Source organism: Podarcis muralis, chromosome 9 (assembly GCF_964188315.1).
Source record: "Podarcis muralis chromosome 9, rPodMur119.hap1.1, whole genome shotgun sequence".
In the NCBI taxonomy this organism is placed as follows: Eukaryota; Metazoa; Chordata; class Lepidosauria; order Squamata; family Lacertidae; genus Podarcis; species Podarcis muralis.
The window spans coordinates 21,831,988-21,850,640 of NC_135663.1; the positions used below are offsets into that span (position 1 = coordinate 21,831,988).

At 43.8% G+C, this 18,653-nt stretch overlaps 1 protein-coding gene across 1 annotated transcript in view; it reads left to right on the forward strand.

The window, feature by feature from the left end:
* The window catches only part of BANK1 (B cell scaffold protein with ankyrin repeats 1), a 144,122-nt gene that overhangs the window by 40,387 nt on the left and 85,082 nt on the right, over positions 1-18,653 (forward strand). The window contains exons 6-7 of the mRNA XM_077934595.1: positions 3,666-3,789; positions 10,337-10,533. Of these exons, the coding sequence (XP_077790721.1) occupies positions 3,666-3,789; positions 10,337-10,533 (321 nt within the window). The remainder of the gene's footprint in view (positions 1-3,665; positions 3,790-10,336; positions 10,534-18,653) is intronic.

Here is an 18,653-nt window from a genome sequence, read left to right on the forward strand (position 1 = left end):
ACAGTCTAAACGGATCGAGGGACCTATATATACCCATACACATGACCCAGAGCTTCTCTTTTGGCTCGTGCATTCGGAACACCGCCCACCTCTCCCTACTTTTAGGGCATTTTGTGATTGACCTTGCTATGCCATCATGTGTCGTCTGTCGTTGGGACAGGGGCACGGCAGGAATTTCCCCACTTGGCTGATTGGCTGTTGCCATTTGGGTTTCGCCTGCCATGTAGCAAATTGTCACAACTTGTAAGGTTGTGGATAGGCACTGGTTCAGGGGATAGGGATGGGAGAATGGTCTCGCCATCCCTTTGTGAAGGGTATTCCGTTAAAGGAATCCAGTGACTCAACTGGTTTGGTCAACACCCGAGAGGGGGTTGTGCCTGTGCCTGAGTCCAGGGGGGCATCTGGGAGGTGAACATAGTCTGCTCCCGGCTTTTCGCCTACCCAGCTGTTCACCCTTGACTGATCTATGCTGGTGCCCTGGGTCAGCGCTGCCTGCAAGGGTGCAGGGAGCTAGTCAAACCAGAGTCTATGCAACCACTCATCTTCTGTAATCAATAAAGTTGTGGCCTAAATTCTGCCAAAAACCAAAACAAAAATTTGAGTCAAGTGTGACTTTATTTAGGGGGGAGGTGTCTGGGTCTGAACACACAAATTTGTGTGATCTTGGCCTGGTATGGCAATTTGTGAAAATAACCTTGGTTTTGTTTCTCCTGACGGTGGCTTGATAATGTTACCGAATTCATATCATTATATTCCCCCCCCCCCCCCGTTTACAGTACTGTTGTAAATCATCAAGTTGCTATCTGTTTCCAGGCAGATTTACTATAAGCCTTGTTTAATTGGGATAGGAAACTAAGGTTTCAAGCCATTGTCTCTGTGTGAATGACCCAGATCATAAGCAAAGCACCCCTGATTGGGCAGGGAGGGATCATTGTAACACAACAGCAAATCTAGTCAACAACCTCACAGTCCCTTCCTCTTCTTGCAAAACAATGAATGGTCATATGCAGTCAACTTACTACATGTCTGCTTTTGTGTGCTATACTCATAAATTTTATTTGAAACAGTTGTGTTTTGTTTTTATCTAATTTTAGCAAATTGTATTGAATATTGTTGCATTTGTATTGTTTTGATGCAAACTGCTTGGGTTTTTTAAAAAATATATTAAGTGGTGCAAATTGTTTTATAAAGCAATAAATCAAATCACATGCAGCTGTTTGATCCAGCAAATGATTTGCCATCCAGATATCTTATTCTACGTTTCAGGAGTGCAGCCATACCATATAATAGAGAATAAAGCTTCTATAGTGCACAGGCTGCCTCTGCCAATGTCATGTAATGGGAAAAGAAAATCTATTGTAAGAGAGGAAAGGACCTGAAATATCATTTGTCCCACAGTGGCCAGTCTGCGTACACTTGACATGTCTATATCGTAATTGCAAAGCAAGAACAAAAATAATAGCTGTGTTTGTAATTCAGACAAGTCTCATTTTCCTGTGACAAATCTGCCATGTCTGCCGCCTAAGGCATTACGTTCATAACAAAAGGATTAATAAAAAATGATGCATTACATTATTAGCACTTGGTTAAGGGCAGTAGTAAATTCCTTTCAACCGCACATTTTTAAGGACACTATTATTCTGTTAAAAAGTACATTGCCATAAACTGAAAGCAAAATGGAACTTCCAGAGTTTACTCACCTCGTAAAATCGTTATTGCATTAATAATTTAAAACCCCAGAATTAAGGGACAGAAGATGAGCTTTCTTTGGGTTTTAGAAAATGTTTAAAGCAGAAAATGTATTAGCCATCGATGTTGCCAAATATCCTGACAAGGTAGAAGGCAGCTTTTTATGCCCAATTTATAATAGCATAGTTTGCAAGTCAAGCATCAATCCTTCCCAAGTATTTTCTCCAACTCGGACTGTGAACCATATGCCTGAGGGCTCATTGTACCTAGGATGCAGTTGTCAGATCCAAAAAGACTGGGAGAGTTAGTTTCCTTGGCACTTGACATCCATACTAGATAAAATCTTAGGCACCCTGGAAAATGACATTGCCCAGGGTCTCTGAGACACAGCCTTTGCACAGTTCAAGGCAGCAAACAGAGAACAATGCAGACCTTTCAGAGCCAATTCGTGTAATTAGAGTAATTTCCTTTCTTTAATGCAATAATTCTACCCTAACTTTTGGGTTAGATTCTTAAGGCATCAGATTAAAACAATAAAATATACGTAATCAAGCAATAAAACACCACCAAACAGCAACAGCATAATGGCAGTAATAAAACTGCAGGAGCTAGTAAACTATTAAAAGCTGTTTTAAATGCCCTTGGAAAATACAACTTTGCCTGGCACCTAAATGCCACCCAACTCCACACCGTGCCAACAAATAACGGGAAGGAGTTGTACAAATTGTGGCGCCACTACCAAGAAAGCCTCTCCCTGGTGATCACTCACTTCAAGGCAGGAGCATCCAGAGACACGCATCCAGTGACAGCATCCAGGTGTACAGAGCTGAAAGTGATAATGGCGGAGATGTTGCAGTGGAGAGCGCTGACGTTTTCATCCCCCAAAAGTTTTTATTTGAGTTTCTACTGAAATGAGGCTGCATTTTAATGTTGTATTTTAATCTTGTTTTTAAGTTGTATTTTAATCAATTGTTTTATACCTGGTGTTAGCCACCCTGAGCCTGGTCTTGACTGGGGAGGGCAGGGTATAAATAAAATTTATTATTATTATTATTATTATTATTATTATTATTATGGTTTAAATGTCTCAGGGCTGCAATACCTCAAGGATCACCTCTCCCTATGAACCTATCTGGATGTGGATATCATAATCTGAGGCCTTTTGTTGTGTGCATCCTCTACTACACGAGGTCCAGAGAGTGGCAACATGAAAACGGGCCTTTTCTGCAGTGGCTCCCTGAGTGTGGAATGCTCTCTCCAGAGAGATTCAGCTGGCATCTTCATTGTACACCTTTAGGGGCCAGGTGTAATCATTCCTCTTCAACCAGACCTTTGGATGATTCATATCCTACACGCTTTGAAATGTGTTTGTGGGAGGGGATTATTGTTCTGCTTTCATTTTCATTATGTATTTTGTGTTTTTGTCTTGCATTTTTCTGCTGTGAACAGCCCCAAGATCTATGGATGAAGGGCGGTATACAAATTTAATTAATAATAATAAGAGTGCAGCCACTTATCCCACTGTCATCTCTGGAAGCAAGCTTGGCAGGATTTCGTACTGTTCTTGAAAGGAGCAAAACCATTCAAAAGAAGTAGGAACCCATTCAGACACTGAGCAGCCTTCAGAAGCGGAGAAGTCTACTTGCGTGGGTGGCTCAGCATCAGAAGACCTCTTCCATGGAAGATTGCAGCTGCTGCTTTAGTAACCAGAAGGTCCTTCACAAGCAGAAACATTTTCTCGAAATTGACCTCTGTGATCTTCCACCCATTGTAATCTCTGAAACCCATCTAGGAAATTATCCGTCTTCTCAAACCACCTTCAACTGTCTTAAAAACCTTTGACTGTTTCCAGCCTCAGTGATGTAAAATGCCCCAAATGAACTTGTTGTTGTTCAGTATATTGCTTTTGGATGATAAAATGAATGTGCACCTTCCCTCGTGTTACTCTGCTTTCTTCTCTCCTCCTCCCCACACAGGCTTCCAAGTTTTCCTCTGCTGAGAAAGTGGATAATCTTCTCACATTCTTATTGAAAAGTCCAATCATTTCTCACAATTTCAGCGCCTTCCCAAATGAAGTCATGGATCATCATCGACAGGGTGGTACGTATTGTATATAGTTCCTTACACTCTTCGGTTGCCAAAGAAGACCTTTCTTAGGGTGGCCATTCAGATACAGTAATAATGAACTTACTTTCTGATCTGTATGTAGCCCAAAGCATCCATGCAGAAGGAGAAAGTCTTAGCAAGACTACAGGAGGGGGGGTGGGGGGAGAGAGAGAGATAAAAAACAAGCCAATGGAGACTGAACATGCTCAGTTGCCAAAGGTCATGGAGTGCTCTCTTGAGGGGAAACAGAGAAGGAAAGGGGGAGAATGAATTGGTGAATTCTGGAAAAGGACAGGGCTGGTTGGATGGCTGAACAAGAGAGCTCCTCAGTGTGGCATTTTGTTGCAGGTTGAGCTAAAAGTTGAATGTATGGTGGTTTCTCATGGGCAGGGGATTCATAATCACTACTAAATCAATACGTATAATGAGCTAAGAAATTCTATCGGGGGGAGGCATGTTCTGAACATGCCTGTGTCTTTGGAAAGTGACGGGTGACTGGATGTCACAATGAGAGTGACAACTGTGTCTCATTTAAGCCCGACGCTGTGTCAGGAATGAGGAAACTATGGTCCTCCAGATGCTGTTAAGCTACAAGTCCCATCAGCCCCAGCCAGTGGTCAGGGATGATGGGAATTGGAATCCAGCAGGATCTGGAGGGCCACTGGTCCCTCACCCTTGCATTCTGTGCTCCTAGCAAACACCCAACCAACTTCTTGAGTGCCCATTGTGCTCCATGTTTTAAACTATCCCAAAGGTAAGAAGCATTGTGTGGTTCAATTTCACGATGGATAGTGTCTGGAGCCACTTTGTTTTAGAAGAGATAGGGATCGTAGCTGGATTGAGAACGTCCCTGTCTGAAACCCTGAAGAGTCACTGCTAGTTACTGTCGACTGAACTGGGTGGGCCAATGCACTGACTCAGAAGAAGGCAGCTTTCTTCGCTCATATGTTCTTCCTCTAAATACATCCCACCTGTCATAACAATTTCTACTGTGACTAAATAAATGCAATGTACATCAAGCACCAACTCTGAATGTTCAGTGTTCCAAATTCAACCTCAGAATCAGCAGCAGAGAATTTTTTTGAGGAGGACGCAGGACAGCAAATGCATTTTAGCTCTGTTGCAATTAAGAACAGACTCAAGGAGTAAGACTTCTCCACTCCCAGTAACTCTTTTCTTTAAAAGGGAGGTGCAGAAGAATGGGATGGAGTAAAGGTAGCTGGATTCTCTGAAACCCCGCCTCCAGATGTTCCTGGCTGGCTCCTTAACACAGAGCATCTGGATTCGAAAGAATTGCAGCGCCATGCAAGTGCCTCATGCTGTGGTGAACTGTGTTTTTATGGAGATAATTTCTGCACATGCATTCAGAGTCTCTCTGCTGATACTCAAGATGTAGGTTTACAAGGTCAACAGTAGCAATTATTGGTAATTACAATGGGTTCTGAACAAGGAGGGGAAATAAGCACTGTCCATTCAGTAAGAGATAACAACAAGAAAATGTGCATTTTGCTTAATAAGTAAAACACATGTGTTGGCTCTTGAATTGATGAAGAAAATAAAGGACATCTCTGAAATAAATGTGGGTTTGCCACTCACTGGGTTTGTAAGGGAGAAAGCCGAGAGATAAGTCTAGGGGGGGAAACTTCGCACATTTGGATACAACAATAGCCCTGTCCAGGAGATCCACTAACAATCAGGGACCTTATAATGTGGGGATGGGGAGCCTGGGTTGGGGTTCGCATGCACAACGCCCCCTGCCCTCTTCACATGTTCATTTTGAATGCCTGAGGAAGACTGTTGTTGCAGTGACCTAGTGAAGCCTTCTGTTAGGATGCCATAGGGAACACCCAACTTGCACCTAAGTTAAAACAATGGATAGAAAAGGACTGAACTTTATCTGGAGCCCCAGGTCCTGCCTAGTTCCCTTGATTATAGGAATATATCAGTGCACTGATCAAGTAATCTGTTACAAAAAGAAAGCTCATTTCCTCTGCTTGGAGTAGCTTCCTCATTTGTTTCACTGGAGGGAGGCGTGCCTGGATTATTTGCATGTAAATAAAACAGATTGAATTCTTTGGATTACTGAGTAATAAATACAACTTAAATAATACATAAGGAGCATGTGAATTCCTGGCTCAAGGACCATCAGCACAGAGGGAGGTGGTGAAGCTGTGACCCTCCAGAGGTTGTTGAACCACAGCTCTCAGCATCCCTGACCATAGGCCACGCTGGCTGGTGCTGGTGGGATTTGTAGTCCTACAATATCTTGAGAGCCACATGTTCCTCATCCCTGCTATCGGACCCAGAGAATATGGAGCACAGCAGGAGGTTTTGCATTCATTGCTGCCTTCATAGACCCTCTTCCTCTGAGCAGATAATGAATAATGCAGCATTTGACAATGCTGTTTGGTGGTCTGGCCCGGCCCTGTGTCACCTTCCCTTGTGCTTAGCAAAGACTGCCTGACTCCTGAGTTGATGCTGCTGATCAACTGCTGCAATGATGCATGCACAGCAAACTTTCTGTGCCATAGGACATACGTCACAGGGGAGATATGTGGGTTGTGGGTGTTTCTTTCTAGAAGGCAAACGTCAAAGTTAGGTCTAATTGCATATAATTATGCAAGATTCTTCTACATAGGAAACGTGTTAGAGATAATAGCTCAAACTATATTGCTTCCTAGCGTTTCCTACATGAAATGCTGTTTTTTTGTTTGAAACACTTAGAGCGGGGGAGTTAAGGGGCAGGTGTTTTTTATTGTTTTTTTAGAGAAATGCGGATAATAAAAGAATATCAGTTGCAATCCCATATGCACCTATCTGGAAGTAAGCCTGGATGAACTCAGTTGGGCTGAGTAGACATGCATGGGAATGTGCTGTAAATCTCCAACTTGGTTCATCCTAATATCATGTAAACCTGTGGTCCTCCAGATTTTGTGGGACTACAGTTCCCATTATCCCTGACCATTGGCCATGTTAGTTGGGATTTGTGGGAGCTGGAGTTCAACAACATATGGAGGTCAAATGCCTTCTATAGTGAAGGTTGCTTAATCTACTGCACTCTAAAAATGTATTTATACTCCTTCAAATTAAGTTTGAAATAGTAGGATACAAGTGCAAAAGAGGACTGCAATATTCTGATAAAAGGCTTACATATGACACTGTCTTCTACTGAGCCAGATCATTGGTCCATCTAGCCCAGGCTTCCTCAACCTCGTACCTCCAGATGCTTTTGGCCTACAACTCCCATGATCCCTAGCTAGCAGGACCAGTGGTCAGGGATGATGTGAACTGTAGTCTCAAAATATCTGGAGGGCTGAGGTTGAGGAAGCCTGATCTAGCCTATTTTTCATTGGCAGTGTCTTTCAGCATCAGCTCTCTGAGATCCATTTAACTGGAGGTTCTTCTTGTTGTTTATATAGTACCTGTGTGACTACGACACTTAACAAAGAATGGGAAGACAAGTCCCTATCCCAAGGGGAAACAACTGAAACACAGGCATCCTTTGAAATTCGCACATTTCAAAATTTTACAACGCAGTTCTCCAGCGAAATGACGTTTACAATATGCACACCTATGGGGGGGAGGATTGTGCATTTAAATGAATGTTTCAGTGAAAACAGCAAACAAAAATGCATCACATTAGGGAAAACTGCTTGCAGGGAAAAATCTGTACATTAGTCAAAGTTGCATACGAAAATATGTTTAATAGGAAAAATTCACACTAGCATGCTGTTGAAATTTTATGAGGAGTTTTTTAAAAAATAAAATAAAATAGCTAATTGCTACAGAAATGTGGAAAACTGAAAAATGAGAAAGTGGGAGAATCAAAATTGACAGATCACTTCCATCCCTAGGGGTGCAAGCTTGAGGTCACAGTTTTAATTCATGATGTCTTGAGGTAGGTCTGAGAGAGACTCATGCTTGAAACCCTGGAGAGCTGCTGCCAGTCAGTGTAGACCATACTGAACTTGATGGACCAAAGGCCTGACTCAGTTTAAGGCAGCGGGTGGTGCTGTGGGTTAAACCACAGAGCCTAGGACTTGCCAATCAGAAGGTCGGCGGTTCTATTCCCCGCAATGGGGTGAGCTCTTGTTGCTCGGTCCTTGCTCCTGCCAACCTAGCAGTTCGAAAGCATGTCAAAGTGCAAGTAGATAAATAGGTGCCGCTCCTGCGGGAAGGTAAACGGTGTTTCCGTGTGCTGCTCTGGTTCGCCAGAAGTGGCTTAGTCATGCTGGCCACATGATCCAGAAGCTGTACGCCGGCTCCCTCGGCCAATAAAGCAAGATGAGCGCCACAGCCCCAGAGTTGGTCACGACTGGACCTAATGGTCAGGGGTCCTTTACCTTTTACCTATGTTCCTAAATTGAACATTTGGGTGTGGCTCTTTTATTGCATTGCGTGTCATGTCGGGCATTCAATTAGGGTAGGGAAGGTAACTTAGATGTTTTATGAACAAAACACAGGTTATCATTCCTCACTGCCTTCACCCTGAAATCTACCCATGCTATTGTGGATTGTTTTGTGCAATTATCCCTTGTCTTTAAAAATGTGTTTTCCTAATGATGCTGAGCAAGAACTCTGTCTTCCCCCCTCCCCATTGACACTGCTCCAGGTGTTAACAATTAAGTGCTGTGTAACAATCAATTGATTTCAGTTTACCTTCTTCACAAGCATCCCAGGCACAAAATAAAAGGGATACTTTGAGCTCTTGACCTGCTATTTTGCAGCCGTGCTTAACAACCTCATCCCCAAATGCTCAGCGACTATTACAGCCCTAAATAATCTGGATGCTTAGCAAACTGATATTCTTCACACATTTTAGCTGCAGTTGTAATTCTGTGCCATGTAACGAAGCTATTATATGCCCAATTATTACAGTGTATCCCCTCTAGAAATGTTGTGTTTAACTAGGCAACAAAGGGGAAATGTGCACTTAAAACTCATGGAGAACAAATATCCATAGCCTGCTTACATTGTAGAACTTCTTTCCTCCGTTTTAAAAATGAAGGAATCCACATTGTTTATCAGCCATATTAGCTTTTAAGATATCCTCTACCTGAGCATGCACCACCATCCCTATCCTTTTACAGTATACAGTGGTACCTCGGGTTAAGAACTTAATTCGTTCTGGAGGTCTGTTCTTAACCTGAAACTGTTCTTAACCTGAAGCACCACTTTAGCTAATGGGGCCTCCCACTGCCGCCACACGATTTCTGTTCTCATCCTGAAGCAAAGTTCTTAACCCGAGGTACTATTTCTAGGTTAGCGAAGTCTGTAACCTGAAGCATCTGTAACTTGAAGCGTCTGTAACCCGAGGTACCACTGTAGAGTCTATGTGCTTTTGACTTGCATTTCAAGGATGGACACCCGGAGATGGTAGCTAGAGAGGATAGTTAATCTGGAAACAGAGGGCAATTTAGAAAGTTCTGATTGAACCACACGCAGGGATCGGCAAAATTCTTTAGCAGCAGGCCGGTCCACTGTCCCTCTGACCTTGTGGTGGGCCAGAGAAGTGGCACTGGTGGGGGGGGGGGGCTGGAAGAAGAGGTGAGGGGGGCAAGTAGTCCTCCTCCCTACCCCCTCCCCCAGCCTACCTTCCCTGGGGCTGCCACCGCCACCACCGCTGCTGCTGCTTCTCGTGGGTAGGCAGAGCGAGCTCGTCCCCTCCACTCTCTGGCCCCCAGGAGACCAGGGCGGTGGCGGTGGCGGAGGGAATATGAGTGGTGTGAAAGGGCTGGCTCTGGAGAGGGGCTGCTTAAAATGGCGCTCAGCCAGCTCAGCCCAGCCCAGCCCCCTTCCTCCTCAAGGCTGGGCGGGTGTTATGTACTGAAGTTCTCACCCTGGGCCAGCATGGGGATACTGTAGATAGTTTTCATTCAGGTCTGCATATGCAAATAAGGAATTGAAAGTGACGTTCAGGGATTGGATAGTTACAGAAAGTTGTTACTGTTGCTTTGTAGTTGAGCTCTATATAAGCAGGTTGGCTGAACCCTTCAGTTCAGTTCTGTTCTAGCCTGTGAATAAACAAGAGCTGTCTGAAGAATCGCTGTGTCGTCTGATATGTTCACCCACAACTTAACAGCTGTGAGAAGCCAGGAGGAGGGGGGGGTGAGGGAGAGGGGGAGAAACTGAATGGCGCAAAATCCCGACGCTGATCTACGGACCATCCACAGGCCGGATCCTGAAGGCAATTGGGCCTGATCCGGCCCACAGGCCTTAGTTTGCCGACCCCTGAACCATAGCTTTTTTTATTCTTCATTTATCACATTTGCACCCCTCTTCGCTCTCCAAAGAGCATGAGATTTCCCCCAAGTTACCCTTACAACAGCTGTGTGAGGCAGGGCCAACGTCACCCACATAGCATCATGTCTTATCAGGCATTTGAATGTGGGTCTCTCAAGTCCATTGTCTACCATACCACATGACTCCTTCATTTGTGAACGACCTTCCCCATGCTCTCAAGTTTGCAATATGATCTATAGACTTAAAAAAAAAAAAGGTTGGAAAGTGTTGTTTATGCATGCTTTTTCACCCAATGCAGACTCACACTTGGAAGAGCTTCCTACTCTTCTCCACTGTGCAGCTAAATTTGGATTAAAGAAGCTTACTGCTTTTCTTCTCCAATGTCCTGATGCAATTCAAGCTTGTGGGATAGCCAATAAGTACAGAGAAACCCCAGCATGTATTGCAGAAAAGCATGGCTATAAGGAGATTCAGAAAATCATCACCGAATTGTCAGTAAGTACCTACTTATCCATAATACTCATATAAAATGTGTAACCAACTTCTTACAAACTCACAGTGCAGCCAATTTGGTTCAAAAGAGGTGGGGGCAACTGTCCTATTTAGGGATTCCAGGAATATTGATTTTTCCTAAAGAAAGGGGAGCATATTCATTGCTGTGGAATTGGCATTTGGATGTCTGAACAAGAAGGAGACAGTGATATAATCAGATATATGTTGGCTTTTACTTCCACACACTGAGGTTCTGCTAATGGTGCATGTAGCATAGAAGAACAGCCCAGTTCCATAAGAATATGTATTGTCCCAGGTCTCTGTGCTTTGTGAGATGTCTGTGGTAGTGACTTGGATCCACTTGCAGTGATTGCAGTGAGAGTCAGTGTGGCGCAGTGGTTAGACCGCCGGACTAGGACCTGGGAAACCAGGGTTCAAATCCTCACTCAGCCATGAAGCTCACTGGGTGCTCTTGGGCCAATCACTGCCCCTCAGCCTTACCTACCTCACAGGGATGTTGTAGGGATTAAATGAGGTGGTGGAGAACCACGTACACCACCTTGACCTTATTGGAGGAAGAAAGGTGGACTATACATGCAGTAAATAAATATTTGCTTTTCCAGATTAAATGGTCCAAATCTGCAATGCCAGCCTGTGGGGTAGCAGATATACAGTATTCATGAAAATAAAGAAACAGGATTTGTACAACTGTGTCATTTTTCATGACATAATAGGATATTGTTTTCCTTTAAAAAATGTAGGCATGATCCATCCAAAGTGAAGCACTTTTTATTTTATTTTATTTTATTTGTGAGATGTGTGCACTTGGATCCACTTGCAATGATTGCAGTGAGAGTCAGTGTGGTGCAGTGGTTAGACTGTCGGACTAGGACCTGGGAAACCAGGTTCAAATCCCCACTCAGCCATTTTATTTTATTATTTATTAAATCCGTATATCACCCTTTATCTGAACATCTCAGGGCAATCCACAGCATAAAAACACAAGATAGAAACACGAAGTCCATTATGAAAACAAGAACAAAAGCAAAACAAACCAATGACTCCCCCAAAACACATTTAAAAGGATATAGGATGCTAATTCGAGGTTTTTATTCTATGCATGTCTACTGAGGAACAAGTCCCACTGAGATCAATAGGGCTTCCTTCCAGATATGTGCATGTGGGATTGCAGACTTAAATTCCCACTTATTTCAATGGGAAAGAAAATAGAACCTGTGCTCAGACCTTTCACATTGGAGTCAATGAGACATAAATGCACTTGTGCCCCCTAAGTGGACTGGTGTTGCCAAAGACATTTATCTCCTTCTCAGCTTCTTGCATTATGTAGCCAGAATGTCCATATTCATTTCTTAATCACAGAAGGAGGAAAGGAGAAAGAACAGCTTGCCCAGCATGTGAGCTTATTATGGGAGTTCATCTACGCTGGCCTCAGGCAGCGTAAGGCAGGGCCTGTTTCTCTACTGAAATGGTGTGGAAGGGATCCAAGTACAAAGAACATAAATCCACAGTTAAAGCAAAGAAATTATAATGTGGGGGTGCAGTGGCGTAGCGTGGGGGGTGCAGGGGGGCCCGGCCGCACCAGGCGCAACATCTGGGGTTAGGGCAAATCCACGGGTTAGGGGGCGCAAATCCACGGGTTAGGGGGCGCAAATTACTTGCCTTGCCCCGGGTGCTGACAACCCACGCTACGCCACTGTGGGGGTGCAAGGGATGGAAGCCACCATATTGTTGTACATGTTAAAAACCACATCATGCAGATTGTTCAGTGTATAACAGGTAAGCTTCCTGTCTCTTTGATGCAAGCCTGGGAAATAAAGAAAGGCTTTGCTTCCCAAAGCTGAGGTTGAAAATGACAGTGTAAAAAGGGGGGGATTTTGTAGATTGTAGCTCATGCTAGCTAAGTCACTTAGACAAGGCACATGGAGTCCAGAAAGAAAAGTCCTGATAGCACTTTACTGAGCAAACTGAACAAAACCAGCGTATAATTGGTGGAGAAAGGGACAGAGAGGTTTTTGTCTTTCTTAGATCAGGCCTTGTACAGAGAAACGGGGCATTCAGCCAAACTTGCAGAGGAAAAACTCTAACAGAAATACACAGCCAATCAGAGCACATTCTACCTCACTGAAAGAGATTTCGCCACGCTGCCTGGTTGCTAAGCAACACTATGACAGTGCAGTGTGTGACTGGGTTGTGGGTGTGGTTCCCCACACTGATTTAAATGATCAGGGTTACTTGTTTTTTTTTGTTTTTTTTGTTTTTTAAATGAGCATAGGTTGTCCTATTTGTGGTATTGAAAATTTATTTTCATTCCAGTCAGTGACAGGCACCCCTAGTGTTGCTCTTTTGTTTTGTTTTTCTAATATATAGTGCTGAATGAAAATGACTTCTCCCACCCCTCCTTTCACTATCCCATTTGCAGGTTAAAAATGGAGGGGGGCGTGTTAGACAATGGAGCAGGGTTAGATAATATTTCAAGGTGATTAATTCTATAAAGGGGTTGCAGGAATGGGCTTACCATTGGTGGGATCCTAACCCACTCCTTTTAAACAACTACATTTCATCACAGAATGTGGTGGCAGCAATGTCTGTGAATGAAATTTTCATTATGTCTCTAATGAAAATGCCCCCTTCCTGAATCCCATTAATCCTCTGACAAATTCCCCATGGAAAATTGCCCCCAGCTATGGTAGCCCTTTTCACCCCCACCCAACTCAAACTGAAAATTCTCTCCAAAAAACTTTCAGTTCAACACAAGTGTTCCTGTTCTTTTATTTTTTAAAAAAAATGCCTTCCCTCGCAGTATTTAGATTAGTTCTTAGGTCTGAGGCAATTATAGCTGTTTGTCCTATAGTACCTTCCTGCGGTGTTCATTTCAGTTTGCCAACCAACCAGGCAGGCAGGAAACCGAGCCTAGCTGGGTTTCAGACCTCTAGGCCAGTTGCCAGAAGTTTTTGACTAAAAGGCAGGATTTTGTGCTCTTGCCAGAACGATTTTCAGTAAAGCTGGGAAGTTTTCCCCCCACTTAGTTTACATATTTGAACAATGCAACAACAGTGGCAGTGGGTCATTGTTCGCATGTGGTCTACGCATAGGCATCTGATTGGTCACTGTGGAAACACAACTGGATTTTACGGGCCTTTGGTCTAATCCAGGAGGGTCTGCCTTATGTTCTTATGCATACCTACTAAGGCTGCACCTTCTCTTCATTTTGTGCTCTGGAGCTAGATTTGAGCTAGAAGTCCTCAGATGAGACTCTGTTACTTGGAATGGTGGTGGAGGATAGGAACGTAGGTGGGCAAAATGGCTCCCCTTTTGCTCACTGCTTTTAAAAAAAACATGGCTAGTTTTGCAGAAGCGGTTTAGTCATGCTGGCCACATGACCCGGAAAGCTGTCTGTGGACAAACACTGGCTCCCTTGGCCTGAAGTGAGATGAACACTGCACCCAATAATCACCTTTGACTGGACTTAACCGTCCAGGGGTCATTTACTTTTTACCTTTACTTTAATACAGATGTGAGGAACCTGTGACCCATCACATGATGTTGGATTCCAACTCCCATCATCCCTGACCATTGACCATCCTGACAGGAGCTAATGAGAACTAGAGTGAGTCCAAGAGCATCAGGAGATCCATAGGTCCATAATACTTTGGATTTGACTTGGGCAAGAGGCTCAAAAGGAGTTGGCTAACACCTCCCCCCCCTTAGAAATCTTATTGCCAAACTGCAACCAAATGTTAGGCTAGAACTACAGGTCCTCTGGAAATTGTGAGGTTGGAACTCACCAGCTGAAAGCAAAATAGCTGATCTATGCTATCTTCATTTGTTTATGACTGCAGAATGCTTTCGTTTCACTGTACTAATATAATGCAGAGGAATATGGAAAAGCAGTCACTCTTTCCTTGTGGCCTGCAGCCAAACTTAACGATTCATCTTATCCTTCCAGGAATTTCCCCATTAGAGTTTTAAAGCTGGTTCTCATACATAATGCAAGTGGTGTTGAACCTGGGGCTTATTTTAACATCAATAGCAACGCTCGATTTTTCTGCCATGGAACAACTCAAGATGTACAGGTCTAATGATATGGTGAACTTCTCCTAAGCTAGGCTCATAGGCAAACTTTGAGAGCCCAGGAAAACTGCCTCAGAGGCTGAACGGTGCAGGGATTCTTGGCAGTGCCCATCCTCCACGCAACAATTTGAACCATCCTCTTCCACCACTGAAGCCCAACCCTGCCACTGCCCAAACACATGGCTTCCCTTCCTCTTGGGGCTGGTATGAGAGCAGTATGGTTGTTATAAGAGTAGATGTAGAAGAGATGAAAAGTAAGCCTTTCTCCTTGTCTTAGGCAAACTCCCCCAATTTACCCCCAAACATTTCTAAGTCTCTATAACGCATTAAGGACCACAGCTCAGTGGAAGCACATCTGGTTTGCACCCACAAGGTCCCAACTTCAATCCCAAGCAACTATAGATAGAGCTAGGGGAGACGCCTGTCTGAAATCCTAGCCAACCACTGACAGTTAGTGTCGAGAATGATTGTGGTAGATCAGGGGTCAGCAAACTTTTTCAGCAGGGGGCCGGTCCACTGTCCCTCAGACCTTGTGGGGGGCCAGACTATTTTTTGTGTGTGGGGGGGGATGAATGAATTCCAATGCCCCACAAATAACCCAGAGATGCATTTTAAATAAAAGGACATATTCTACTCATGTAAAAACACGTTGATTCCCGGACCGTCCGCTTGCTGGATTGAGAAGGCAATTGGGCCGGATCCGGCCCCCGGGCCTTAGTTTGCCTACCCATGTGCTAGATAAACTAGAGGTAACTAATGTGATGCCCTTCTGTTGTCATTGGACTACAACTCCCATCAGGCCCTGCTAGTATAATGGTCAGGGGTTATGGGAGTCTAGCAACAACTGAGATAGACCAATGTTCTGACTCAGTAGAGGACACCTTCCTCTCTTCCCTTAGTCACCCATTTTTTATTTTCAAAAAGTGGTGGTTAGGGTAGCTGCAGTTCTTTCAAAGTCTCCTGCAATTTGCTCAGAATGACATAAGATGAGCCGGCTGGATCAGGCCAATGGCCCATCTGGTCCAGCATTAAGTTCTCCATGGCCAACCAGATGGTTATGGGTTGGTCAAAAGCAGGTTCTCAGCACAAGAGCAGTCTCTCTTCCCTGCAGTTTCCAGCAACTGGAATTTGGAAACACAACTGCCTCCAACTATAGCTCAATCTAGGTGTGGTCATGTGTCCTACATTGTAGAGGACAGTTCTCTTTTTAAAGGATGTCAGAGAACATACCTATCTGACCCAAGTCCAGTTTAAAGATAAAGAACCATAATTAGGAGGGAGAGTAAGAGAAGCCTTGTCCATCAATCCTTAACTCATCCACGCTTGCTCTGAAGAGCGGACATCACAGTCTTCACCATCAAGGTGAGATATATTGCATTACTATTTAAATTACAATAATTCTGCTATGATTCTCCCACAGTTTGACTTCACCCCCGGAGGCACACTCCATTGTCTCTCATGACAGATGGATGCCAGTACTTATTTCCAAATTTACGCAGAAAGTAGCCTATGGAAATCTTTGTCCTATTTTCTCCCCTTTTGTTGGTACTGCATTTCCTTTTGAGAGGGACGCATGTGTAAAAGGGTTACCTTGGTTCCTGTAGACCACCACACTCCGCCATGCTATTAGTGTGTGAATACAGACTTAGAGTTTTCTTTTAAAAAAATAACTGGGCTAGTTAAAACCAAAAGCAAAAAAAAACAAAAAAAAAAAACAAAAAAAAAAAACCCAGAAACAAATTTGATATGCAAATTCCCTCTGGATAGATGTTTGTTTTGTCTAGTATGAACAAATTGTTTTAATTTAGCCAATTTGGCAGTACTCCACAATTCATTAGCCATTCCTTAAGTGATGGGATTTGTAGCAGAGCTTTATTTTATATCTGCTGAGATCTGTACAGTCAACAACATATTGCCAGTGAATCGATAGGCAGGTATTTTGACATGATCTTTAGCATAAAGCTGAAGAATAATTGGTAACAAGTGACTTTCTCCCCTTGTGCCTAATCATTTGAATCACCTTCAACTAGACCTCTGCAACCTTTATGCAATTCCCCCAGATAAGGGGAGAAAACCTCTTCCACCATTCATGTACCAGCAGCCTTTTGACTACACAGTTTCTGAAGTGTTAATGGGCTGATAGGCCAAGATTTTATGATGCTCTTCAGCACCTCTACTTAAACATTCACAAAATAGTAACAAACTTGAATTTGGACCACAGTACAGGGAGACATCCTTTGCACCAAAAGTAATAGCCCAAGCCATACTATTCTAGAGGGTCCCTAGACCTGAAGGAATGGGTTTCCCAAACCCAAAACCGACTGTGCAGGCAGTTTTAAACTGCACCAAAATCCCTATTTTTCCTTAGCTAAAATGAATAAACTTGAGCCGTTGAGCAAATGCCTAACAAGAACACAGCTCTCTCCTTTATCAGTTTGTGACGGCAAGGCTGGCCTTGACTCTACCAGTAGAATAGACGCAGACGCGTCTGTGCCTTATCTTATATCCTCACCACAAAAGACGCACAGACCCAGTCTGGGAATAGTGCCAGAGCGTGTTCTTGGAGATGGTGACCTCTGGCTCCAAGATAGGAGTAGGAACAGGAATATTCTTTTGTGGTCAGGAGTGCAGGAAGGAAATCCCTTTTATAGTTAAGAGTGCCGGAGCAGGAACATATGTGATGTCAACTTGCGTACATAGGCTGACATGGTTGGAGTCCTGGGGAAGGAGGAAGAGGGTGCCTGGAGGATATATATACTGCATGAAATGTCTCATTCTTTGGACTTGCTGTGGACACACCACACAGGTGCCTTTCTGCTGTTCTGGAGAGCAGAAATAAAGAACTCTTTCTCTGAACCAACCCTCGGTGTCATTTGACTTCCTTCCTCCTGTCCGGGAGCAACGCAGACCCAATCGGTGAACTCCAATAAGGCTACAGACCCTTGAGTGGATTGAGGGAGCATAGTGGTCTGCAGAGGGGTGCAAGAAAGCACAATTACACGATTGCAATTTTATACATACTTCTCTGGATCCAGCCCTATATAGTCTACCTCATCTGGTAGCTTTGGATTGGCAGTTTCAACCAGAAAAATGGTGGGATAATAGGATTAGACTATGTGACTCAAAACCCCCAAAACACATTTTTCTTTCTTTTCTTTTCTTTTTTTAAAAGAAGCCCACCAGATATTTAATTGCCTCCTGTAGCTACACCTTAAATATGCAAAGTCTGAATTTCAAGTCATATCTCTTATCCAGTATTCAAATACAAAATTAATTTGCACTGAGATAACATAAAGGTGAATCATTTTTTGTTCAGTGCTAAAAGAGTGATCCCCAAATAGGTATCTTAAATGGCTACAGTCAATTGCAAGCAGACTGGGGAGTTAATCTCTGAGTTACCCTAGCAACTGCCCCCAAAGAACACAAAAATTAATCAAAACTGCTTTTGCGGTTTTCCACTTGAATTTGCTGTTATCCACTAGAATTTGTAGCACAGAGGCATTGACCAGACCCAAACCTGCTTAGCTTAAGTGTGAGGTAGTGGCCTCATGTGCCTCTGTTTCAAATGACTGCATATTGTAAGCTTGTAATTACCATTGCATGGGATGCGGGTGGTGCTGTGGGTTAAACCACAGAGCCTAGGACTTGCTGATCAGAAGGTCGGCGGTTCGAATCCCCGTGACGGGGTGAGCTCCCGTTGCTCGGTCCCTGCTCCTGCCAACCTAGCAGTTCGAAAGCACGTCAAAGTGCAAGTAGATAAATAGGTACCGCTCTGGCGGGAAGGTAAACGGTGTTTCCGTGGCCTGCTCTGGTTCACCAGAAGTGGCTTAGTCATGCTGGCCACATGACCCGGAAGCTGTACACTGGCTCCCTCGGCCAGTAAAGCGAGATGAGCGCCGCAACCCCAGAGTCGGCCACGACTGGACCTAATGGTCAGGGGTCCCTTTACCTTTAATTACCATTGCAGTTCATCTTGGGTTTTCTTTTTTCTTTTTGGCCAGTTCTGACATACTTGCAAGTGCTCATAAATA